This window comes from Polyodon spathula, unplaced genomic scaffold (assembly GCF_017654505.1).
Source record: "Polyodon spathula isolate WHYD16114869_AA unplaced genomic scaffold, ASM1765450v1 scaffolds_832, whole genome shotgun sequence".
Taxonomy (NCBI): Eukaryota; Metazoa; Chordata; class Actinopteri; order Acipenseriformes; family Polyodontidae; genus Polyodon; species Polyodon spathula.
This window is the reverse complement of record NW_024472319.1, coordinates 1-25,000: the sequence shown is the minus strand read 5'-3', so window position 1 is coordinate 25,000 and position 25,000 is coordinate 1. Positions and strand designations below refer to the sequence as shown.

The following is a 25,000-nucleotide window of genomic DNA, read 5'->3' as shown; positions in this document are numbered from 1 at the left end:
ACCTTTAAACTGTTTAAAATCTAAACATTTCTCAACATCAATATCAAATACCTAGGACAACAATATTTTATTTCTCAACCCCCCCTCCCCCCCCCCCTCCCCATGTCTAGAAACAAGCAGCTTAAATATTTCTAATCGCTATTCATTAAAGCTCTGTTCTTACACCTCTCTCCTACATTACTTCAATTAAACTAACCAGACAGTAAAAACAGACTTCTAGACTCTTTCAATTGTTATTAAGCCGTGCAGGGCAGGGCAGGTCATGTGGCCAATAGGGGCTGCTGTAGCACAAGGAGGAGAAAGTCCTGGAACAGTTTGCCTCCCTAACGCAGATGCTCCCTGTGGAAGCCAGGAACCTGCGCTCCCCTGCCTCCATGGCTCATCCTGCATGCCACACAGCCGTGCCTCCACCAGGAGAGACCCTCCGGGATCATGGGGGTTTGCCTATAAATTTACAGCCCCAAATGATTTATACAGAAATAATACAGAGTCCCCCCTCAATACACAATCTCCTTATACGAAACATTGAGACAAGCACAGCAAAAAGCACTACAGTTAAGCCTAGTCTTTTGGTTTGTTTTCATTCCCAGTGCACATCAAAAGGATTGGAACTGGTTTGTGCACGTCCATACACATTCCTTTAAAAGAACACTTTCAATTTTAGAGTTTCACAAAGTTCTCCCTTTTTATTTGTATTTGTTACCTTTTGCATTTTCCTAATGTGCGTCTCACAAGACTTTACAGCAGTATCTGTCTATGCCATGGCTCAAAACCAGTCCTGAACTACCGTCAATGTGTTATTGAAATGATCAGTTTTAATGTCAAACTGCTCCTCCCTTACAGCTGCATGAACAGCTCCTATTGGTAAAGCTCCTCTCACAGGGGAGACGCGTTCTTGCTGGGAATTCAGACTGAGCAGCGGCCTGATTGATCAAACTCCTGCTCATTTCAAACAGCGGGAGATCTGAAACCAGGACTGGGTCCAGGGAACACTTCAGACTTGAACACAAGCAATTGTGTGACTTCAGTGAAAACTTACAAATATACCACTTTTAATAAAATCTGCAACAATTTTAAAAGATAAGCCACAATGCTTGCAAATTTTGGAAGGCAACTTGGCTTTAAAATCTAAAGAGAACCACAAGGTAGAAAACAGCGTCTCAACTCCAGTAACACAGACCCAACCAGGACAGAAATGTGGCAGCATTTGCAATTTCCCATCCAAAGAGGTTTGCAGCAATGCTTTCTCAGTAAAATGAATTCAGCTGAACTGTAGATTATATAAAAGAAACAGAGATTATAAAGTCCTTTCTGATAAAGGCATTCCAGGTTTCCTCGTGCTTATACAATAAATTAAACTGCTGGTGTCGAATTCTCAAGATCTTGTTATGTGGTTTCAGTTCCACCGGGGGGCGCTACTGTCCTGCTCCCGCCATCCGTCCGTCCTCCCCCGTGTCAGTCTGTCCCTCACGGGCGCAAGTGTGGCAGCGGCATGGTGACATCCCGGAAGAATCTGTGCACTAGCGCGTTTTTGGCTGAAATTCGCTTATTAGGGTCGTAGTGAAGCATTTGCTGAATAAAGGGAAAAAAAAAAAGGTTGTATTACCGATAACCAGCTGAAGTCAGTCAATTCTCTCAAAGACAACAGGAGCGTATAAACTGCGAGTTCTGTTTAACAGAGGACAGCACTGCAGTTAACCTGCAGGGCGGTACTAACGGAATTGAATAGAGAACAGGTTAGAATTTTGATGCTTCTCAGTTGCAATGCCCTTAAGTTATAAAAACTGGACAAGCTATTCTCTGAATGAATTAACTGGCACACACCGACCCCAAAAGTCCCCAAATGAACCAACAGGTTTCAAAAAGGTTTTAGTCCATTTAAATAATACCCAATAACTATCGGTACAGCAGGCTTCTCTACAGCAGGGTGACCGTGCAGTATGGGGCAGTATTGACTCTTACCGCTAGCAGATCCCTGCCTTCCTCGTCCAGCGTTGGCACCACCTTGCTGAACTCCTGCCTCACCCACTTGGGGAAGGTGGACTTGTAATCGGGCATGGAGGTGACCCCCGGCCACGCTGCCTCGTCCGGCGTGCCCAGGGTGCGGAATATCCGGAAAAGCTGGTCGATCTCCGAATCACCGGGGAACAGCGCCCTCCTCGTGACCTGGAAGAGAGGAGAACTGCGCTCAGCAGGCAGCAGGGTCACCCAACACCCAAATCATGAGTATCCACTGATTCAACAATACAGGGGGAGGAAACACTCTGCTTTCTGCGATTAAACTCTACAGGGCTGCAGCATCTCGCCAGTTCATTATTCATACACGATGCAATGAAACAGTGTTTTAACAAAGCAGCTGAATAAAGAACACAGTTCAGAGCTTTTCAAAGTAGAAAACTAAACTAAATCCAACTAAGTCTCCTCCCACCCCCCATACAGACACAGATCAACACTGCACTGCATGATCACTACACTAAAACTGAGGAACACAAAGCCACCTTTCAGAACAGTGGCTTGAAACCTGGTTCCAGGAGGCAGCTTCGCTGTACCAAACCCCAAGTCCCCCCCCTGTGTGCCGCACAGTGCCTTGAAACCAAGTTCAAAAGCCACAAAGTGACTTCATGTTCCCTCAGCTTAATGCAGGACTTCTCTGGCAGAGTGTCTGCTCTGAAACATTCCCAATACTTTAACTTAAAAGGCCAAAAACCTTGGGCATCAAATCCAATTGCTGGATGCCACTTTAAGAACAAGTTAATTGCTTCCATATTCAATGGCTTAAAAATACAATAACACTGAAATGACACAAAAACAGAAATGTAATGTTTGTACTGGTTTGTAATTTCCTGCAGTTCTGCCTTTCAGCAATGTGTTCCTTAAACCTCAGCCCTCTGAACTAACTGGAATTTGGTTTTAACTTAAGCCTGTGAACTATACAGAACTATCCAACGTTTATTCACAATCACCAGGCTCCCTGTGGTGCTCGGCCTGCCTGCTATTCTATACATTGTAAAACAAAGCCAGCAATGCGTTTGTATTCTGTGTGACGCATCCCAGCATTACCAAGCTGATACACAGCTTTGAAGATTATGAGCCATATTTATAAAGCATTTTCTGTCAAGTTCATTGGACTGTTTTAAAAGGAAAAACTAAATAAAAGTAAATAATAATACAAGGTAAGCGGTGACCTGCGAATAATAACACTGATTATAATAATAAAAAACGTAGTGCTTAACATAATAATAATACTACTGCTAATAATAATAATAATACTTTTAAATATTTAAAGTTAATAAACAAAAAGGATCAAAAAACATTTGCAAAGAAACAATTGAGATTGCAGTAAATTGTATTATAAATGTATAACAATATAATCATTTTGTTGAAAATACCAAACTACAGTACTACTGTCCAGCTGTCTCCTGACGCTGGAGATGTTCCGGGCTTCAAAATCACACTACTACTGGTACCAACGAAAAAAACAACACGACTACATCTGTACAGCTATTACTAATGATAATGAGAACAATAAACTGTTGGATATACAGCGATGCTCAAGAACTCTGATCTACAGATTGTACAAGTCCAACCTTTATTTAACAACAGAGTTGCCGGAGGTCAGGGAGGTAACCTTTTATCAACACAAGCCCTGTTTTGTAATGGGACAGCCCATCTCTAGTACGTCAAACCATTTTAGCTGCAGTCTGGATCCCTGCAATAGTGAGGAACTTAGAAATACCAAACAAAACTAATTCAATGGCAAACGTTTCAAGTCTTTCTCAATGAATCAAACTCCATGTCAAATGAACTAAGACCCTGAAAGTAAAAATTTATTTAACCCCATAACAGATATTTCCAAAACACATGCTTGCTACAAAATGCAGGAGTTCTGTGCGTGTCCCAGCCCTGCGTTTCCTCAGTTCTAAGAGAAGTTGTATTTTGTGCCCTGCCCAGCCCCACGAGTATCAGACTCGCACAGACCCCCCTTTTATGCGCTTCTATACCCCCAGGGCAGGACAGTGGGGTAACTATGCAGCACATGATCTCCGCACGTCATCACATTGCATCTGGGAAACAAAGACACCCTTTAATTTAGCGTGTAAACTAAAACATTCCTCCACAAGAAATCTTTTCTCCATTATTTTCACATCTCTGGTTTAAGGGTCAATCACAGGACTTGATCAGCTGGGGGTGACCTGAATATTTTAGCCATCTTTGGTCACAGGGCAAAGTAAAGGGTGGTGGTAGATTTTGACAGTTTTAGTAACAGCTAATACTGCAGTGGCTTGACAAACTCACAAGCTGCCCTTAATAAACCATCACAGCTACTGCTGTGCAGGAACCTGAAAACTACATTGGAACTGGGAATCAGACCCAAAAATAGTTTAACGAGTCCTGGGGGCTCACAGTCCCAGCCCGGCACACCCTGGGGGCTCACAGTCCCAGCCCGGCACGCCCTGGGGGCTCACAGTCCCAGCCCGGCACGCCCTGGGGGCTCACAGTCCCAGCCCGGCACGCCCTGGGGGCTCACAGTCCCAGCCCGGCACGCCCTGGGGGCTCACAGTCCCAGCCCGGCACATCAGCCAAGCCCAGTAGAGGCCAGTGTAGCTCGGAGGAGAAAGAGTCCCGGATGATTACGTCTCCCATCAGCGCTCCCTGTGGAATCTGCAGCGAACATCTGCAACTTGGCACAGCCGGGAACCTGCGCTGCCCTGACTGTGTGACTCAACCTGCACACCACGTGGCCGTGCCTTTACCAGGGGAGACCCTCAGGAGGACATAAAGCAAAACACTTACTTCCCCCGCAAACAGATATTGCTCTTAATAGTAACGCTGGGTCTTACCATTTCAGCGAAGATGCAGCCCAGACTCCAGATATCCACGGCTGTCGAGTAGTATTTGCACCCCAGCAGAATCTCCGGAGCTCTGTACCACAGAGTCACCACCTACACACAGAGCACACTTCAGACAACTTCAAAACACACTCCCCCCACCTCTCTTTAAAAGGAACAGGACACTTCCAGCAATCGTACCCATTCTGCGCTGCCACGAGCTCCACAGCTCTCACAGGCACAGGTTTTAAAGAAACCCGTCATAGCAAACATGCACTTGCATTTTTAAACAGACACCTGACACTACACTGGTGCAAAGCAAGTTTCCAGTTTGCTTGCCTTGCCTTCCAGGAAGTCTTTGCTGCTTCACTGCCTCTGCAGTATCACCCTAGCTCCTGGCTGAAAACATGCCAGTCAGCAGAGGAAGCAGCTGGTTGGTTAAGGACAGTTAAGGAGGCGTTGAAGGGGTGACCATGTCACTCTCCAGGTGACTATCTGAAAGCACAGTTTGCAAACAGCGATTTCTTGAAGCTAGTGTAGTACCAGATGTTTCAAAACAGACACACACGCAGAGCATGCATCTAAAAACTGCACATTTGGGACCAAAATATCAAGGGCACGACAGGTCAGATCTCCAGAATCATGAAAATGATCGAATCTATGTATGGCCTTTAAACAGGCTGATCCGTACCCCGTACCCTGCAGCAGCCTCACCTCATGTGTGTAGGTGCGCACTGGCACCCCGAATGCCCGTGCCAGGCCAAAGTCAGCCAGCTTGATGGCGCCCTCAGCGTTAATGAGCAGGTTCTGAGGTTTGAGGTCCCTGTGGAGAACTCGATGAGAGTGGCAAAACGCCAGCCCCTGCAGCAACTGGAACAGGTAACTCTGAGAGAGAGAGAGAGAGAGAGAGAGAGAGAGAGAGAGAGAGAGAGGAGAGAGACAAGTGAGAACAGAGTGGCACAGAGAGAGGAGGGGCAGGGAGGTAGAGGAGAGGGCAGTACTGAACAGGTAGCTGAGAGAGATAGACAGGGGAGATGAGAACTGACAGGTGGCACTGAGAGAGAGAGAGGGGAGGGCAGCTCAGAGAAGGGAGGAGAGGACCAAGGCGAGGACTGTGCAGTAAATGGAAGCGTGTGTCAGATCAGATTTACACAGTTATTTGTTTGGCTCCGTTAGTCACAGGGTTTGCCCTACCTTGATGAGAGGCAGGGGGATGCCAGTGACGGAGGAGGAGTCCATGAACTTCTTGAGGTCCTGGTGCAGAAACTCGAAGACGAGGTAGAGCTTATTCTCTGTGTGGATCACATCACTCAGCCTGCAGGACAGGAGCACAGATTGAACAAGAGACACGGACCAGACCAGCATCACCCACTACAGCACAGCCTAAACCAGCATCACCCACTACAGCACAGCCTGGCCCAGCCCTGCAATACACTCACATTACACAGTATCAGAGTCTGCCTTGTAATTGGCTTGTTTGTAAAGCCATCCTTACTTGACAATGTTGGGGTGACTGAGCTCCTTGAGAAGAGAGATCTCTCTGATGGCAGTACTGGGGACTCCCTCCGTCTCCCTGCAGGAAGAGAAGCATCACAGTCACGGGGAGAACCCCCACAAACACTGGGCCAGTAGCTTATCAGGGCTGAAGAAAGACAGCGCGATTGCATTGGCTTGGACTGCAGAGAAAGGGAAATGGGTAATTATATTATGAAAATATTTGAATGTGCTACTGGCAGAAGCGAAATCAGCTGCCTTAGTGTCAGTTCAAATCCTAGTGGTATTAAATCTGCGCTAGTGATCGGAGTTAAGGTAAGGTTTAATTACAGCAATTAGCACACCCAGAGGTTCGGGAGTAATGGGGCAGTGTTTAATTCTGGGGTGTATGGAACACCGGAAACGGTAACTAGGGTATATCCCGCAATACATTCTGCGGAAACTGTACCACGATTTATGACTTCCGGTCCCGTTTACCACATATTCTATAAACTGGTTAAAAATATATATATATATAAACCGGAAATTAGTTTCACTTATGTTCCCGCATTCCATAATGTCCGGAATTGTCACCAAAACAAAACGTGCAATATGTCAGTTTGAGTTGTGTTTGTATAAAGCCGTATTTCAGGCGTGGGGTAGCCTGTCAAGGTGGGATACAGACACTGCACTGTCGTTAATATTATTTGCAAAAATATAATGCAATTAAAGAAAAAAAAAAAAAAAAAAAAAGACACAGGCCACAGCGGTATTACAGTTCGTGAGTCGGGACAAAACAGCTGAGCAGCTGTGTCGACGCACGTCATCACAATAACAGCACCCCAGTGTCAGACACTGTGCTTCATCAGTAGAAACACACAGACAGGCAGGCGGGCGGCAGCACACCCTGCATCGGGCTAGGTGAAGACATTCAGAGCGCAGTTTCACCGCATTGTACAGAAATCTCACACAGCTCGATATGTACTTATGTTGTTACAGCTTGACGGGCAGTATTGCAGGTAGCCTCCAGCCAGTATACACTCTGATCAGGAATGCATCTGTATCACTGCCGTGTCCTGGGATGCGTGATGAAACCGGCTTTGTTTCCTTGCATTGATTAGCTGCGCACCGCGCTGTGCATCTGCAAACTATCCTGCATTGCAATGCCGTTTACACGCAGCACAAATCATCAGCACTCACGTATCGAGGCGGATTTTCTTCAGGGCCACCGTCTCGCCAGTCTGCTTGTGTTTCGCTTTGTAAACCACGCCGTAAGTCCCCTCTCCGATTTTCTCGACTTTCTGGAACGCCTCCATCTCCTCCGCGGCCGCGGGTCTGATCAAAGTTCGATAATTATTCAATTTATAACTTTAGAAACAAATGTTCAGCCTGATTGCTGGAGGCGGTTTGTGTGTGTGGGGGGGATAGTGGAGGGAGGTGGGTGAGGAAGCTATAACAGCGACCTGTTGCGCTTTCCAATGTGACAAAGAAATCAAGACCGCTGGTTCCCGCGTTCCCATCAACCCGCGTATTCAGTAATCAAAGAGGTCACTCCCATTTCGGATTCCATGCGTTACTCGCGCCCTCTTATTGGCTAATACATTACATAACCCGCCCTCAGCGCTTACCGGTAAACACGCCTACCAATCGAGCTTAAGCACAATGCACAGCATCATCAAAATAACCACGCCCATTCCCCGCCCACTCTCGATATAGCCTCGCCTACTACTTCCACCGAGCGCCACAAAGGAGTCCCGCCGAGTGGAAGGGGTGTGTGTAACTCTAGGGGGCTGTATTTGTTTTCAGATTTAAATTCCCCAGCAGATAGTGTTGATCGCAAGCCAAGCGTGAAGTGCAAAGTCAGGACGTCAGGGTTAATGTCATTCACAAGCAACAGCAAAACTGCAAGAGGTACACAGTACACGGCTTTTATATCACAGGTTGAGGGGTAAAAATAAAAATTGCTGATCATTTCAACTAGACGGGCCACACTGCTTCTCTCCCTCCCTCGGCTCTAACCACTAGAGCCACACTGCTTCCCTCCCTCCCAGTCCCTCAGCTCTAACCACTAGAGCCACACTGCTTCCCTCCCTCCCAGTCCCTCAGCTCTAACCACTAGAGCCACACTGCTTCCCTCCCTCCCAGTCCCTCAGCTCTAACCACTAGAGCCACACTGCTTCCCTCCCTCCCAGTCCCTCAGCTCTAACCACTAGAGCCACACTGCTTCCCTCCCTCCCAGTCCCTCAGCTCTAACCACTAGAGCCACACTGCTTCCCTCCCTCCCAGTCCCTCAGCTCTAACCACTAGAGCCACACTGCTTCCCTCCCTCCCAGTCCCTCAGCTCTAACCACTAGAGCCACACTGCTTCCCTCCCTCCCAGTCCCTCAGCTCTAACCACTAGAGCCACACTGCTTCCCTCCCTCCCAGTCCCTCAGCTCTAACCACTAGAGCCACACTGCTTCCCTCCCTCCCAGTCCCTCAGCTCTAACCACTAGAGCCACACTGCCTCCCTCCCTCCCAGTCCCTCAGCTCTAACCACTAGAGCCACACTGCCTCCCTCCCTCCCAGTCCCTCAGCTCTAACTCCTCTAACCACTAGAGCCACACTGCTTCCCTCCCTCCCAGTCCCTCAGCTCTAACCACTAGAGCCACACTGCTTCCCTCCCTCCCAGTCCCTCAGCTCTAACCACTAGAGCCACACTGCTTCCCTCCCTCCCAGTCCCTCAGCTCTAACCACTAGAGCCACACTGCTTCCCTCCCTCCCAGTCCCCTCAGCTCCCTAGAGCCACACTGCTTCCCTCTCTCCCAGTCCCTCGGCTCTAACCACTAGAGCCACACTGCTTCCCTCCCTCCCAGTCCCTCGGCTCTAACCACTAGAGCCACACTGCTTCCCTCCCTCCCAGTCCCTCGGCTCTAACCACTAGAGCCACACTGATTCCCTCCCTCCCAGTCCCTCAGCTCTAACCACTAGAACTGCTTCCCTTCCTCTCAGTCCATGTAAGCCACATTGCCCCCTGGTATATAACATTTGGATACAACACTGGGTTATGCACACATTCCTTACCTAACCCTGACTATATTAGACAGGGTTTCCTTGTACTAGGTTTCACAAAGTAGCACATTGAGGTGGGTACTGAAACTGAAGCCAAATCCCACCAAACAGAAAGTCACAAGAGCGGTTCTGACCCGGATTAACCTCACATTCCACACAGGGCTCTGTTTGAGAGCCGTCTCGTGTAGGGTTTGTTTAAACACTGGGGTCAGTTTAACAATTCCTCAGGCTTCAACACAAATACCTTTGTTCTGTAACAAAAGATGATATTGTTTAAAGACTGATGCAATTAACAAAAACTGCTAAACTGGTGAACTTGAATTGTTAAATCCTGTGAAATGATTTGAAATGCAAAGTCTCTTCATAGACGGTTCACTGTAGCTGTTACCAGCCCTGCAACAGAAGGACTGGAGTGGCATATTTATTGCCCCTATACCCCACTCATTAAATATCTTGGTGTCCACGGCGAAGCACTTCATGTGCAGATTACACTGGCTATCAGTATGGGGGCACGGGGAGCACAATTAGTTCACATGCAGACCATGCTGAGATTCAACTGAATGATTGAATCGAGTCTCGGCACAGCTGCATAAAAGAGGGAGTGTTTGACTCAAACGGGGTGGGTGTTCAGTGTGGAGAGAACGGGAGAGAGAGTCGGGACAAACAAAACGAAAAGTAAAAACGATTGCTCTTCGTGCTGGAAGCAGCAGCGCGATGCTTGCTTCGGGGTTTGTGTTCGCTGTTTTGGTTGTCTCTTTGTTTTGGCCAACGTGCCGTTTTTGTTTTGAGTTTCGGTGTTTATTTTGTTCAAACCTCGTATTTATTTTACAATAATCCGGCGCACCAGGGCATTCATTCTGCGCCCTGCCTTTCTTGACCAGCCTGTTCACCCTCACACACTTTGCCCACTGAATATCTCCCTAAGTAGACAGTCGCCTCTTTAAATATATGCAAACGTGTATCAGAAATCCACCCACAAGTGCAGGACATTACCGATGTACTCCTAACGCAGAACGTGTGGGACAGAGGTTCTTCATTCCACCCCAAAGCATGTTTCTGCAATGCCAAGACTGCTCCACAGTTCCATGTTGAATCACTCTATATGCTGTTCTGTACATGTGATTCAAATCTACGCCAGCTCTGTTCCTCACTGCCAGTGTTATAGGTCTGTAAGCTGCTCAGCTGATAGTCTGGGAGACGCATAGCACAGTCACATGAGAGGATCTGAGTGTCCCAAGCTTCTGCTTCAAGCGATTCAGTAATCCCTCTACTGACTCAGTCGAAGCATCCCGGGTCGTGACAGAACACTGAGGTAATCCTCGATGCACAGTGGGTGCAGGTAATAGAATCAATTCTAACAGAGCAGGGCAACGTGAGCCCGTCCAGCCCAGGTCCCACCTACCCTGTTCTTAAACCGGTCTCGTTCGTTTTATACCTGTTATAACTGGAGGAAACGAGACGACACATCTGACTCGCAAAGAGAGCATTCCTGGTAGTGACTCCAGCCAAACAAGTAACTCGGTAAGATTAATGAAAAGCTGCAGCATGTAGCATATGAATTAGCAATTACATGTTTAATCCTTATAAGGCAGTCGTCTATTTCAGAATCACAACACAGAGTGGAAAACCTGATTCCTTCGCTTGGCACAGATAGGGTTAATATAAATGCCTGTCTCGTGAGAATAGAAGCATCTTGGAGCCATTTCACATGGCTTGTGTTAAGATGTCACAAGTCCTCAATCCTCTCTTAGCCAATGAAAAGGCTCCTTTCCCTAACATTCCAACAGTTCAGTTGCCCCTAGCTGTCTTCATCTTGTGACCCAGAACCACAAGGCTGTGCACAAGAAATGTGACATTGAATGAAGTTACCTTTATAAAACATGGGTGGAAATTTATTCCTCATAGGGAAAGCCTAGCAAAATATGGTAGGCACAATGAAAGCATGGCAATGCATAAGTAAGCATGGTAAAGCACAAAGTGGAAAAAAAAAACTGATCATAAAAACATGAGAACGCTGAATGTTCCAGAGTAAAATCTAATCAAAAGTAATGACCTGCACGCTCTGATACCCTTTGAGAGAGCAGCTAGCTATAAAGCAAGGCTCTGTTAACAGGAGGAGTCTAGCTGAACTCACCTGGAATATCTGTAACTCTCTTCCACTGGATTAAATAACTTTAATAAACCCGTCACTTAATTATGCTTTGGGTCTCAACCATTACTGTGCAGAATTTGCACGAGTGTAAATTAACGGTGGGTTTGGCTGTGGCGTCACACGCAGGGGGCGGGGTTATGTTAATGAGGCAATTAATTTAAAGGCAGTGCAACAGCGCGGCTGGGTGTCTCCAGAAATGCAACAAACTCCTTTTTTTATTTTTATTTTAAAAGGGAGATTACAACAAGAGTAATTTAAAATAAAGAAAAATGAGGACGTTTTTCTTGGCAAGCGCAGTTGCGTTCCTAGCTGCAGTTTGTGCTCAGCGTGGTAGTAAGTATTGGTTTTTTACCTTGTATTGGCGACTGCATGTATTGAGACTCAAATAATAGGGCAGGTCGAGTATTCACCACTGCTTGAAATGTATTGGCAAAAAAAAGGGCATATTCATTGATATGGCAGGGTTTTTTTTATAATTGACAGATGCAAAGGGAAGCTTCTGGTTTTCGGTGTTTTACCCGACTTTTCTACTCTAAGAATTCAATTAACACCCGTGAAGCCATTCGTGTCTCTCAGCCGCAACCGAGAAACGTGTTCATAGCAAAACGGATTTCATCTCCAGTTTTTTCTTTTTCTCCCCATGAAATTAAACGGGCTTTTAAACTGGCCAAGCCTTAATCTTTCATTTTCAAGCAGATGGAGATCGCAACACGTTAATAAGAGACTGATGTTTATTAAAGCTGTAATCCAAAAAAACAAAGTATATTATGCTGGACACGCCGTTACAATCGTTATATGTAACTGTTTACATTCATCAAGATGAATCGCTTCTGCTTTTAAAGGACACAGTAAGACTTATTTATTTAAAAGCCAATGTAGTTGTTTCGCAGGGAAAACGTATAGGCTATTGAATCAATGTTGCTGGTTTTTTTTCTCAGCTGTGGTCGAGATGTACGAATGGCTTCGTGTACATCCTGAATATTACAGAGTAGAAGAGTCGGGAAAAAAACCGGCATATAATCACAATATACATACATTCACCTGTCTAGCATCACACCAGTCAGTGCAGGAAGAAGAGGCATTGATCTTGAGTATGTGTCTGTGTATATAAATTATACACACACACACCGGTGTTAAGCAGAATATACACGCCTTTTTAGATGTGTGAAGATTGGTATTTTTAAATAGGGTACATGCTTTTATGTACTTTGGGTTTGTTTGCATGTATATACTTTATAATATTGAAACTAGCGTCTGTATTAATGGATTGTATTTATAAAAATAATTCGGAACGGTTTCTCCATGACGATGTTCTTTATATGCTCTGTCCATTGAGGTAAACCCCGTTAAAGATGTATTTTAATGAGGGAATGTATCTATTAGCACTACCTTTTTGTAACGTAGCCGATCGCCGATTAAATGCAGTTCTGTTGTATTCCGTTCTTTAATTGAATTGTACTCATTTGCGTCTAGAGCTCTGGTAGTGTGTTAAACCGGACGCTTGAGATTGAAACCTGTCTGTTTGTACGTTTAACCTTCCTTGTGAAAGAATAAAATAGAGGTGATTTAATTCTGACAAGCTGAGTTTGATCATGAGTGCGCACATCCGAAATGCGAGTTAATTGATTAGTGTGAGGTCTGCGCACCTGGTTTGTAAGACTTGAAGGTTTCAATTCCGCGCAAGTGTAAATCTGGAATACAGTAGTGTGATAGTTTTATTAATTTTTTCAAAACTACTATACCGATATGGGCTCCATATTGAAATCCTAGGTTAGGTGCCACCGATACTGCGTGTAGGTGATGCCTTCCCGTGTGCAGAACAGTGAAAGCAGAAGCAAGCATAGCTGAGTATTGTAAAGCACAGAGAGATCTGGTAAAACATAGGGAAGCATTGTAAAGCAGAGAGAGGTAGGGAAGCATTGTAAAGCACAGAGAGGTCTGGTAAAGCATAGGGAAGCATTGTAAAGCAGAGGTATGGGGAAGCATTGTAAAGCAGAGAGGTATGGTGAAGCATAGGGAAGCATTGTAAAGCACAGAGAGGTCTGGTAAAGCATAGGGAAGCATTGTAAAGCACAGAGAGGTCTGGTAAAGCATAGGGAAGCATTGTAAAGCATAGAGAGGTCTGGTAAAGCATAGGGAAGCATTGTAAAGCACAGCGGTATGGTAAAGCATATTTAAAAACAAATAAAACATGGTAAACCCTGATAGATGCACAGTATAACTGAGTAGTGTAGGGAAACTGCAACATGACTAAATGAAATCTTACCCTTACTCTACACTGATTCCTTCAGACTCCTTTTATAATTTTTTAACCACACTATTTATAGAAGTCTTTCTCAACGTCTAGACATTGAGAGAGTCTTTTAGTTGACGTGTCTGTCATTGGATTTATGAAGTTTCTCTTCGTATTTCTAAATGCACAGTATTGCGTGTTTGATAGTTGTGGATGGATGCACTTGTTTTATAATTTGAAGCTTGAAGAGGTTTATTTAACAAGGCTTGAGACTCAAACGATGACTCTGATTTCACGGCAGTGTGAGCAGATCACAAGGTTAGCTCTGCCTTCCTGCATTAAAGCTGGTTATGCGACTGCCAGGACGCTGGGATAGAATGAATGTCTCTTTCGCAGCCTGGAGAAACGCTTAAATAGTGGGGCATGTTTTCAACTCCTTTCCTTCTGTCTTTTTTACTCATTTTTTTTGAACGAAGAAAACTTTACCAAATGAAAAAATAGTGAACTTGGAAAATTATAAATTGGTTTAAAAAACAATAGGAGTGAAGACCCTAGTAAATGCTCTGGAAACATGGCCCGTGGTTTGTGACGTATGCATCTCTGTGCAGCATTTCCCGTGGTTCTAGTTTCCCATGGTGTCCCATGCTTAAGATGCTTGCCTCACTGTGCTTTGCAATGCTTAACGAGGCTTTAGCGTTCCCTGTGCTTTATTACACTTTGCTACAGTCTGAACTTTGCTTTGTAGTCTCCCACTCATGGACTGGTCATGCATGTTGTATTAGTTTAGATGTTAAATGTGTTAATTTTTTCCAGTACTACAGAATCAAAGAACACATGGGTGGAATGTATAAACCAGGACAAGAATTGTAAAGTAAGCAGATTTCTCTCCATGGAGCAGAAATGAACCTCATGGAAAAGCACCAAACTTCCCAGGGTGCAGGTCCTGTGGGTGGCTGTGTTCTTAAGAGACTCTTCATACTGTAGGGGGGGCTGTGTTCTTAAAGGAGACTCTTCTCTGTTCTAAGATGTGTTCATGCATGCAGTTCTGTTTCATACTGGTCTTCATTGGAAGACAGTCTCTGTAACGAATGTAGACCCAAAACAAAGCTTTGATCATCTACATTGTACGACAACAGTGCTCTCTCTCTGTGTTGTATGGAGGTCAGCTGTTCTGTTATTACTCAATATTGGAATGGCAAATCAAGCATGAGGGGATGGGACTGTAATGAAACAGCTCTAGCAATGTACACTGCAGTCTCCTATACATTGCATTGTGTAGTGGATACAGTGCAGTAAACCTGACTTCTGTAGCCAAACATTTGAGAAGCAACAGTTTTTGCACAGTATAGTGCAGCCCTGTCAGTTTACAGTAAGTTGGCAAATTTCCCATGCTTTTCCCTTGGTTATACTAGGCGTTGGTTTGCCAGGTTTAATATGCTTTACAATACCTCTCTGGGCTTCACAATGCTTAGCTGTACTTGGCTTTACTACAAAGGGGAAAATAGTATCCAACGTTGGCTAGACATGAGTGGTGTGTCTACATTTCTTTCAGATCTTTTAGACGTGGCTGTGAAACGCACACAGAATTACACAAAACTGCAATTTGGCAATCTGTGGTGTTTGGGGATTAGGAGAGCAGCACAACTCAGCTGAGTCACATGAAAAGGATTGCAGGGATTTGAGGGGTCGCATGACTAGAGCTGCCTGGAACCCAGCTCCTGACCCCACCCCCCCCACAACGAGGCAGCTAAGAGCAGCACTGGGTCATGTGAGGGGCCTGGCGGGGAGGGAGGACATCATGTGGGAATCTCATACACCCCCCAGCTGTCTTATCAGTTTGGCGCTAGCAAGTTTAATGAACTTGGGTTCAAGTCTGGCTTCCCTTATACGTTTCTCACGGTAAAAGCACAGTGAAGTGTAATACTGCATGCTAAAGTATAGGTAAGCATTGTAAAGCACAGAGGGGTTTGGTAAAGTAAAAACCATGCTATACTATGGTACAGTATAGCCATGAGAAATCTGTAAACCTACAGTGGGGCGATTCCTAACTGCCAGGACTGATCCACCTTCCTCATTCCCTTCATCATGTGACCGACTCTGCCAGCCCAACCTACTTTAAAAATATATAGACAGTCTCCCATAATAGAGCGCCCAAAGACTGGTTGACGTTGCATTGGGAAGAGCGTCCCTATAAACGCTTCCCACAGTACAAGCAGAGCACAGTGTAGTAAAGCATAGTGAATGCCTGGCCCAGGGAGGTACAGTGAAGTATATTAAAACATGGTGCGCTATGGTAAATTCATTGTATAACGTTTTGAAATGGATTCTCGTCCTTCAAGAGCTTTGCCGTTTCTCCTGTTTATTGTGAAGTTGCTCCGTCTCCAACATCTGTCCCTCTCTATGCAGGGTCCGGGGCTCCGAGAGGCTTCTCTGAATACCGCTCCTGGAATTCGCAGATGTATCCTGTCTGGGATGATGGAGATTCCAGATACTGGGACTGCTGGAGAGGTATATTAAACAAGTGCATTTTGGGTTTGGTCTTGAACCATGAAACCTGGTAAGGACATTCCTACCACAGGGTGGGGTGACTGATGCCAATTCCCTCTTCAGCCTGATGAACTGACATGCTACTGAACTCCAGAGTCAAGGGCCCCAGCCTGTGCTGTCTCCACCTGACCAGTAGGGGTCGCTAAAGTGCAGAGGAGAACTTTCCCCAGATGATGAAATGTCTTTCACTCTTCCAGGCTGCATTTCCTTTTTGAAGGAATAAACTGTGTGTAATATAATTCAAGAAGAAAACAAACCTAACACTAACGTTTTTGTCTTTTTTTAAAATTTCTTTTAAAAGACTTCAATCCCCAGCAGGCAGATGCATTGGCTTGCATTTGAATACCAGTCACTGGAGAGTTTGAGACCTGCAAAACCCTAGCAATATAAATGGGGTCAGATTAACTGGAATTATTGTTAGCACCATAGACTTTAAAGACACAAAGTGATTTTAAAAGCAAATGAAAATCTTCCCTTGTAATGAGCAGTAAATATATCATTTCAATTGAATGACTGTACTGTGTGTGATTTGAGTAAAGACTTGCAAACTTGATAATTGGAGGTAGCAGTTTGTCCTGTAGAGGACAGTCCTGTCATTATATCTGAGCCTGTGTCTGTCGGCTGGTTCAGGTGTACAGTGAGGGACTCTGTTTCCTCAGGTGGCAACGTGTCCTTCAAAGTCAGTAACGATGGCCCGACCCTGACCGGTGCCAAGGTCACCTTCACCATCCAGCTCAGTTTCCCTGGCAACCAGACCGTGCTGCCCGACGGACAAGTGGTGTGGGCGCAGAACTGCACAGTCAATGGTGAGAACCAAAACCAAATGCATGACTGACCATCACTACAGATTTACCAAAAGATCTTTCCTGCCTACTCTGATTTTTGCCTGCAATTTCCATGTTTGTTTCCCTGTACTTCCATCTCTGGAAACCTTTCCAAACACTTTCCACATGTTTTCACTGCTAATCACCCACCATTAACACTCCTCACAATGATGGGTGCTGTTCCACAGAGCTGCCACAAGGAGGTGCTGTGATCCAGCACACGCAGCTCTGTCAGCACAGTGATGAAGGCTCTAGCCAATGTGTGTATGTTTCAGGGACTCATTTCCGGGAGGGGGAGCCCGTGTATGGCAATGACACTTCGGAGGACTGGGACGGGGTATTCCCAGACGGGACTCCTATGAGGACCTTGGGCAGGAGGAAGTCCAAGTTCGTGTTTGTGTGGAAGGTGTGGGGTAAGAGCGCTGATACTCTGAGAAACTCCCTTTGTGTACGTTGTGACTCTGCATAATAGCATTGTGATTGTGGAGGTGCGCATGTAACTACTGTGCAAATACATAATAGACACTTTGATGTAAAGTGTTCCCTTCTCAAAGGGAGCTGCTTGTATAACGTGAATGCGTGACTCTCCGCTGTGCTGCTCTTCACAGGGAAGTTCTGGCAGGTAGCGGACGGCCCCTTTTCCTCTCTGACTGTCGCCACTGACTATGTCCCTCTGGGCTCCTACTCCGTGGAGGTGGTGGTATATCACTCCCGCGGACGAGACCAGTTCATCCCCATGGGCTCGGCCACCACTGACTTTGCAATCACAGGTAAGACTGGCAGTGGACCAAGGGGAGAGACATGACCTGTTCAATGGACCAAGGGGAGAGACATGACCTGCTTAATTGGATTGTTGTCTAGAAATGATTCCACCCACGTGACTTTCTTCCTGGTCAGTAACGCTCTCTCATGTTTTGTTCTGCACCTGCTTTTCACGGCTTGGTTTTAAAGTCAAGCCATGAAACTATTCTCTCCCACATTAGAATTGGCGTTATCTCTTAATGGACAATCCAGCTCTCAAGTGGATAGAGCAGCACAATGTCTTGGTTGTATTAACACTGAAGCTGTTTGCTGTGCTTTACTATGACAGAGTGCAGCTAAAGTGTAATAAAGCACAGTGAGAACATAGTAAAGCAAAGGTATGCTAGAGCACATTTTGAAAAGGGATGTCAATTAGGCCAAAGAAAAGGTAGACGGTACAGAGAACCCAAAACACGTTCCTGCTTTTTGTTACATGATACAGTTCTGTTTTTATCTGAAGCAGAGCACCCCAATTTAATATCTCTCTCTCTCTTTCTATCTCCAGATCAGATCCCGTTCTCTGTGTCTCTCTCCCAGGTGAACGACTTGAACCAAGCAGACCAGAGCTTCATCCAGAACCGGGCTGTCTCCTTCACCGTCCACCTTCACGACCCCAGCCAGTACCTGAGCAGCTCCGACATCACCTTCAACTGGGACTTCGGGGACAACAGCGGCACCCTGATCTCCCGCGGCCTGGCCGTCACTCACACCTACCTGACCGCCGGCTCCTTCCAGCCACTGGTCCTTCTGCAGGCCACCATCCCCGTGGCCGGCTGCGTCACACCAGGAGACCCCCTGACCCCCGGAGGCCCCACCGGGAGCGCAGGCCTGGTCTCCTCGGAGCCAGCCACTCGGCCGCTGGGCACCACCGGTGAGACTGGAGTGAAGGGGCAGAGCAAATCTGTTAACTGCAGTCAAATCATCCTTACCCATACCAAGCAATGCAAGGGTTATATACTTCCAATTTTAATAAGCATTGTAAAAAAACTTTAGAAACTCTCAAACAAAAACATCATTATATTGGGCTGCATTTTCAAAGCCTCGACACAAAACATCTGTTAATTCCACAACTTCATTGTTCGGTTCTAGTTGTTAATTTCAGGTCACAAGCAGTCTGTCTCTAATGACGAAGTAGCTGCTGAATCTGTGCAAGACTGAGAATTATGCGATTTGAGAATTCATTTATCCGCAGATTAGGGCTGACCCATAAGTCAGGCAGAATAGGCAATGTTATACGTGTTATCCCTGAAGAGATCACGTAATACCTTCTCGTGAAGCCCAGTCAATTAATTGATACAAGACCATCATCCCCCAAGTTTGACCAAAGCAGCATGGGCTTGTCAAATTACCTGGGAGACACAATGCTATAGCCCTTGTGCAAGTTTATATTACAAGCGTAGCAAAGTGTAATAAAGCACAGTGCAAGCATCAGTAGCATTTTGAAGCGCAGAGGGGAATGGTAAAGCATGTTAAACATGGTGTGCTGTGGTATAGTACCCGTAGGGGGGAGGGTGAACTGCACATTTCCTATGGTGCCCTTGTATCAGGGTATTACTGGCTCTTCACTTGATTCATTCTGGACATGCAGCCTTTGCTGTTCCACAGACCTGTACTGGACAGCTTCATAAACAGGTTAACTCGGTTTTAAACTCCTCTCCTTTTCTTTGTGTTCTTGAAAAGCGTCTTCCGCCTCAGTTGCCCCGGTCGTGGTATCTACCCCAGGGCCTGACCAGACCTCGAATCCAGCTGACCAGGACTTGGCGGTGTCTGGCTCTGCTGCTGCCCCGGCTGCAGGAGAAGACTCCATAGCTGTCGAGGCGTCGGTTGCCCCAGCAGCAGCAGGAGGAGACGGAGTTGCCGAGGCAGTCGCGTCAGTTGCCCCAGTAGATGCTGTAGACACAGTTGCCCCGGTGGAGGCTGTTGATCCAATTGAGACGGTTGCCCCTGACACAGTTGCCCTAGCTGCATCAGTTGCCCCTGTAGAGGCAGTTGATCCCATGAACACAGTTGTCCCAGTTGCAGAGACAGTTGCCCCGGGAGTAGCCCAGGCCTCGACTTCAGTAGCTGCTGTGGAGGAGCTCGTCGCTGTGACCCCGGAGAGCGCAGGTGAGGCGGTGCTCTGTACAGGACCACCATTAGCTGGATTGTTATTTCAGGTTCTGAAACTTGAAAGAGAATGTGATTGTAATTCCATGAATCTTACCTGTTTTGCACTGATTAGCTACATGGGTCTCTGCTGTGCAGTTTTGAAAGAAACACTTCTTTTGCTATCTGGTACTGTGTGAGGTTAAAGTTTCCATGCCTTACTCCTGAATCTGTTACACTCGCTAGGTCGTTTCATATCAGCAGGGTCATGCCTGCAATGGGAGTCAAAAGATTGGATTTGGTTTATAAAGCAAATCATAGTTGACCTGTCTCTGGTTCTGTTTTGTATAAAGTGTTCTCCTGTAATGTTTGCAGTCCTGTTTTCCTCTTCCTAAATGGTATTGTGCACGCCTGGTGGTCCCCACAGAACAGTGGTTCATTTTAAGGGCGTTTTGGGTCCTGTAATTGTCTCTTAGTTGGTAAGCATGACAAATCATGCAGAAACTGTACAGGATCTTGCAGAACACAAGATATTAAATCAGTAAAGTATATCGTTCCCGAGATGGAATTGTATTTAACACAGAGGTTGATGGAATTGTATTTAACACAAAGAGGTTGCTTTGTACCTCTTCAGATCTGGTGGCAGTGGAGACTGGTGTGGAGGCCAGCATGGTGACAGTGGAGCCCAGCACGATGGCTGCAGTGGCAGTGGAGGCCAGCACGGTGGCAGTGGAGGTCAGCACGATGGCTGCAGTGGCAGTGGAGGCCAGCACGGTGGCAGTGGAGGTCAGCACGATGGCTGCGGTGGCAGTGGAGGCCAGCACGGTGGCAGTGGCAGTGGCAGTGGAGGCCAGTACGGTGGCAGCTGAGGTACCATTGATTGTGGCCAAGAGGCAAGCACCTGCAACAGCTGAGGAGAGCTGCCTCCTCTACCGATATGGATCCTTTTCCACCAGCATCGACATAGTCCGTGAGTGTGCATTCCAGAGTGCTGCCTGACCCGTTACAATCCTTGCCTCTTACAGCTTCAATCTTAAAATCCTTACCTCTTACTAGCTGCAATCTTACAATCCTTACCTCTTGCTATCCTTGCCTCTTACTAGCTGCAATCTTACAATCCTTACCTCTTGCTATCCTTGCCTCTTACTAGCTGCAATCTTACAATCCTTACCTCTTGCTATCCTTGCCTCTTACTAGCTGCAATCTTACAATCCTTACCTCTTGCTATCCTTGCCTCTTACTAGCTGCAATCTTTCGGTTCCTTGCTTGTTTAATTAATACTGCTGCATTCTGGTAACCTTGCTGTTGGTCATGTGGTCTGATTGCAGCTACACCATTGGAGTTTGAGCTTCCAGGAAGCGGCAGCAGTCACTTTTCATCCACAGCCCCGTCTTTGAACTGTCTGCTCATCCCATGGAGTCCTGGGATCAGCCTCATTCTCTGTACCTTCTCAAGTGCACAAGTGTCTTGTTTGTGTCTAGTGCCTGAACTGGACACTATTCCAGGAGGAGTCTAGCTGGAACCTTGCATGGTCTTGACTTCCACACTTTTGCTTTGTCAGCTAACGCTGTAATCCTCTCCCACCTGCCTCCCTAGAGTTTCCTCTGCTCCCAGTGTGTTGCTCACAGTGTCCTCTCTTGTCTCAGAGGGTATCGAGAGCGTGGAGATTGTGCAGGTGCAGAATGTGGAGCTGGAGGCTCAGCAGAATGCAGTGGATCTGACCATCACCTGTCAGGGCAGGTAAGAACATGAGCACCTCCAATGCACACTCTCCAAGGGAAGCTTCTACAGCAGGAAGGACTGTCCCCTGACACACCATCGCAGCATCCAGATCTGTCCTCTCAGAGCAATATGAATAGACTGGGAACTAGCCCCTCTTGCATTTTGATTCATTCACATAGTCATACATAACTATAAAACCATCAATAGTTCTGTATTTTAAAGACAAAGCTTCATGAATTAGTTTCCACTAAAAGTCTCTTTCAATATCTGCAATTTTGACTTGCATCCTACTCTTGCAACAGCAGGTCACATGTGGAACATTTAGATCAGAAAATACTTGGTAATTGACTTGTCAGCAGCGTTAGAACCCCCATCCATTCCCTCTCTCTCAGCGTCCCTAGCGAGGTGTGCACAGTGATCTCGGATGCTGATTGCGCGGTGCCCGTGCTGACGGCGTGTAACGCGGTGCCGCCCTCGCCAGAGTGCCAGCTCGTCCTGCGGCAGATCTTCAATGAGACAGGCGTCTTCTGTGTCAACGTCTCCATGACCAACAGCGTGAGCCTGGCCATGACCAGCACCCGAGTCAACATCAATGCAGGTGTGGCACCTGACTAACCCCATTCCAGCGCTGTCACCACCCTGCACCTTAATAATAATGAGCACTAGTCTCAACACTGCATTCTCGGCTCTCCAGCGCTGTTTTTAGTAGAATTAATTTGGCGTTCTAGACCGTGTAAGAGTGTTTGTGTTGCAGCATCGGGCTCGTCCACGGCTGCCACGGTGGTGCTGATCGTGGGGATGCTGTCCGTGGCCAGTGCAGTGGGAGCAGTCGTCTTCACTTACAGGTGAGCGCTTCACTATCCCGCTGCTTTGAGATCTCAAGCATGTGGTGAGGAGTGCATTGTTCAAATTAATTCCAAACCTGCTCAATTGCGTTGATCTGGGGATTGTTCTGGCTGTGGAAGATTCCTGATATTGTATGCTTCAAGCCATGTGCGCACAATTGTGAATGGGTGAGGTCTCCTCTTCTGAGCATCTGTTCAGCTGTGTTGGGTGAAACAATGCAGGCATTTGTTTGGCTTTCTGGTGTAATCTAGGAACCTGGGGTATGCCTGGAGAACATGCCCCACACCAGGGTGGTGATAAACCTTTCGGGCAGTTGTGTATATTGGCAAGGGACTCTAACTCTGTGCCGCCTAATAAAACATATTTTTACTTATTTTGTTTCAGGCGTCTGAAGGACTACCGGCCCCTGAACGAGGACCCGACAGGCAGTGTGCAGACGGGCCGGGCAAGCGAGAGGACCTCTGTGCAGATCTTCCTGCGCAGCGTGTTCACTCGGCAGCCTGTAGGGGAAAACAGCCCTCTGCTGCAGGGGAGGGTGGTCTGAACCAGGCTGGGACCACCCACTGACTGCCTCCCACCACAACCAGCCAATCAGTCTACCTGATTCCAGGACCATACATCTCAACCAACCAATTGAGTGTCGGTTTTCTTAAACCCATCTTTACCGACCCCCTTTTATATTCAATCCCTGGCCATCTTTTGAAGGAAGCTGGTTTCACAGACCGATTGACACTAATCTCGCAGTTCTTAAACTAGTTAATGTTTGTCAGCAGATTTGAGTTTATTTTCATATTGCTATATACTGCTGGTTTACACAGATCATCTCGTAAGTGAGATTAGGATGTGGTTTAAGATTACTTGCAGGAATGTATACACAAGGGTTGCTCCTGACAATAAATGGTTAAAACTGAAAGGTGGTGTCTTCTCTTTTGATGGTGCTCTGTTAGGATTTTCAATATGTAGAAAGATTGCAATCTGTTACAAGTCATTGTTTCGTGGAACTCAAAACTGAGATTCTGGATTCCAGTCCCAGTTCATTGAGGGCAAGTCACGTCAGTCTCCTGGCCCAGCCAAGCTGTGTGATGATGTAGGAGCAGGAAGACAAATTCCTTCTCCCTGCAGCAGCACCAAAACCACCCTCAGTCTCACTCTGTTCCAAAATAAAAGCCAGGCCCGCTTCAGCAACAGTCTGCAATTCAAGAGTAAAACACAAAGCTGGGACACTAAAGAAGCAACTGTTACCTTGTAGGTTCAAACCTGCTGCAGCTCACAGTCTCAATGGGTCAGCCCTCAATCCACATCCCAGGACCAGGTCACACTGGGGGTGCAGTTCAGCAGTAATGTGTGTGATCAGGCCTGGCTACAGCACAACACAAACCTGGGGGCGGAGGTCTAAAATAATCAGATTTTCTTCTGTTAACGCTTGGTGTCAACAGATGTGAAAAACGTAGGATCTGGATTAAGCTTTACAAATTAAACTGGCTACACATAATGATGGAACTCAATGTGTCTGCATGCCAGCAGTATATAATATTACTGATCAAACCATTCAAAAACAAAGAGTAGACCTGGAACACCCCCAACCCACCCCAATCACCACTACAAACACACAACACAGGTGTGTTCTAGAATGAGATTTATTGCACATCACAGCTTGAAAATGACAAGGAAATGCCAAGAGGTGAACATTTTAAAAAAACATCACAGATCTTAAAACATAGACACCAACTGGCACAATACAATAAATACCCTTGATGACACAACACTAGCTAACTTTACCAGCAATATATTCATTGACATAAGTATAGAAGCCAAGATGCGTTAAAACTTCTGACCAGTGATGGATAACACTGAGGAGCCACCAGCTCAATACTCCTCTCCTTCCTCCTCTCCCTCTCCCTCAATGGAGTCAATGCCCACTTCTTCATAGTCTTTCTCCAGGGCAGCCATGTCCTCTCGGGCCTCCGAGAACTCTCCTTCCTCCATACCCTCCCCCACGTACCAGTGGACAAAAGCCCGCTTGGCGTACATCAGGTCAAACTTGTGGTCCAGCCGGGCCCAGGCCTCAGCGATGGCAGTGGTATTGCTTAGCATACACACTGCCTTCTGAACCTTGGCCAGGTCGCCCCCAGGAACCACAGTGGGAGGCTGGTAGTTGATACCAACCTTGAAACCAGTTGGGCACCAGTCCACAAACTGGATGCTACGCTTGGTCTTGATGGTGGCAATAGCAGCGTTGACATCTTTGGGCACCACGTCACCACGGTACAGCAGGCAGCAGGCCATGTACTTGCCATGACGGGGGTCACATTTGACCATCTGGTTGGCCGGCTCAAAGCAGGCGTTGGTGATCTCAGACACAGAAAGCTGCTCATGGTAGGCTTTCTCGGCTGAGATGACTGGGGCGTAGGTGGCCAGGGGGAAGTGGATACGGGGG

At 46.6% G+C, this 25,000-nt stretch overlaps 3 protein-coding genes across 4 annotated transcripts; 1 reads left to right on the top strand and 2 right to left on the bottom strand.

Annotated features, from left to right (window-relative positions):
* Nucleotides 1-1,028: 1,028 nt before the first annotated feature.
* cdk2 (cyclin-dependent kinase 2) lies at nt 1,029-7,841 on the bottom strand. Its single transcript, XM_041241935.1, has 7 exons — nt 7,503-7,841; nt 6,325-6,402; nt 6,024-6,144; nt 5,544-5,714; nt 4,842-4,943; nt 1,963-2,166; nt 1,029-1,572 (listed from the first exon to the last, which is right to left on the bottom strand). The coding sequence occupies exons 1-7, from the start codon at nt 7,616-7,618 to the stop codon at nt 1,468-1,470; spliced, it is 897 nt and encodes a 298-aa protein (XP_041097869.1). The 5' UTR covers nt 7,619-7,841; the 3' UTR covers nt 1,029-1,467.
* A 3,835-nt stretch (nt 7,842-11,676) lies between these two features.
* Nucleotides 11,677-23,658, top strand: pmela (premelanosome protein a). 2 transcript variants are annotated; one of them, XM_041241937.1, is made up of 13 exons: nt 11,677-11,838; nt 16,145-16,246; nt 16,945-17,091; nt 17,385-17,522; nt 17,718-17,879; nt 18,416-18,781; nt 19,591-20,016; nt 20,630-20,811; nt 20,845-20,965; nt 21,642-21,735; nt 22,110-22,315; nt 22,472-22,562; nt 22,948-23,658. In XM_041241937.1, the coding sequence occupies exons 1-13, from the start codon at nt 11,775-11,777 to the stop codon at nt 23,105-23,107; spliced, it is 2,259 nt and encodes a 752-aa protein (XP_041097871.1). In that variant the 5' UTR covers nt 11,677-11,774; the 3' UTR covers nt 23,108-23,658. The 2 variants fall into 2 exon arrangements, with proteins under 2 accessions (XP_041097871.1, XP_041097872.1); XM_041241938.1 differs by having other exon boundaries at nt 20,630-20,766; nt 20,851-20,965; nt 22,948-23,657.
* A 526-nt stretch (nt 23,659-24,184) lies between these two features.
* On the bottom strand, nt 24,185-24,996 carry LOC121309066 (tubulin alpha chain; the record flags this gene model as incomplete). The annotated part of the gene is made up of 1 exon (XM_041241936.1): nt 24,185-24,996. A coding segment is annotated over one exon (567 nt), but the record flags the coding sequence as incomplete, so codon positions are not given.
* Between the last annotated feature and the right edge of the window lie 4 nt (nt 24,997-25,000).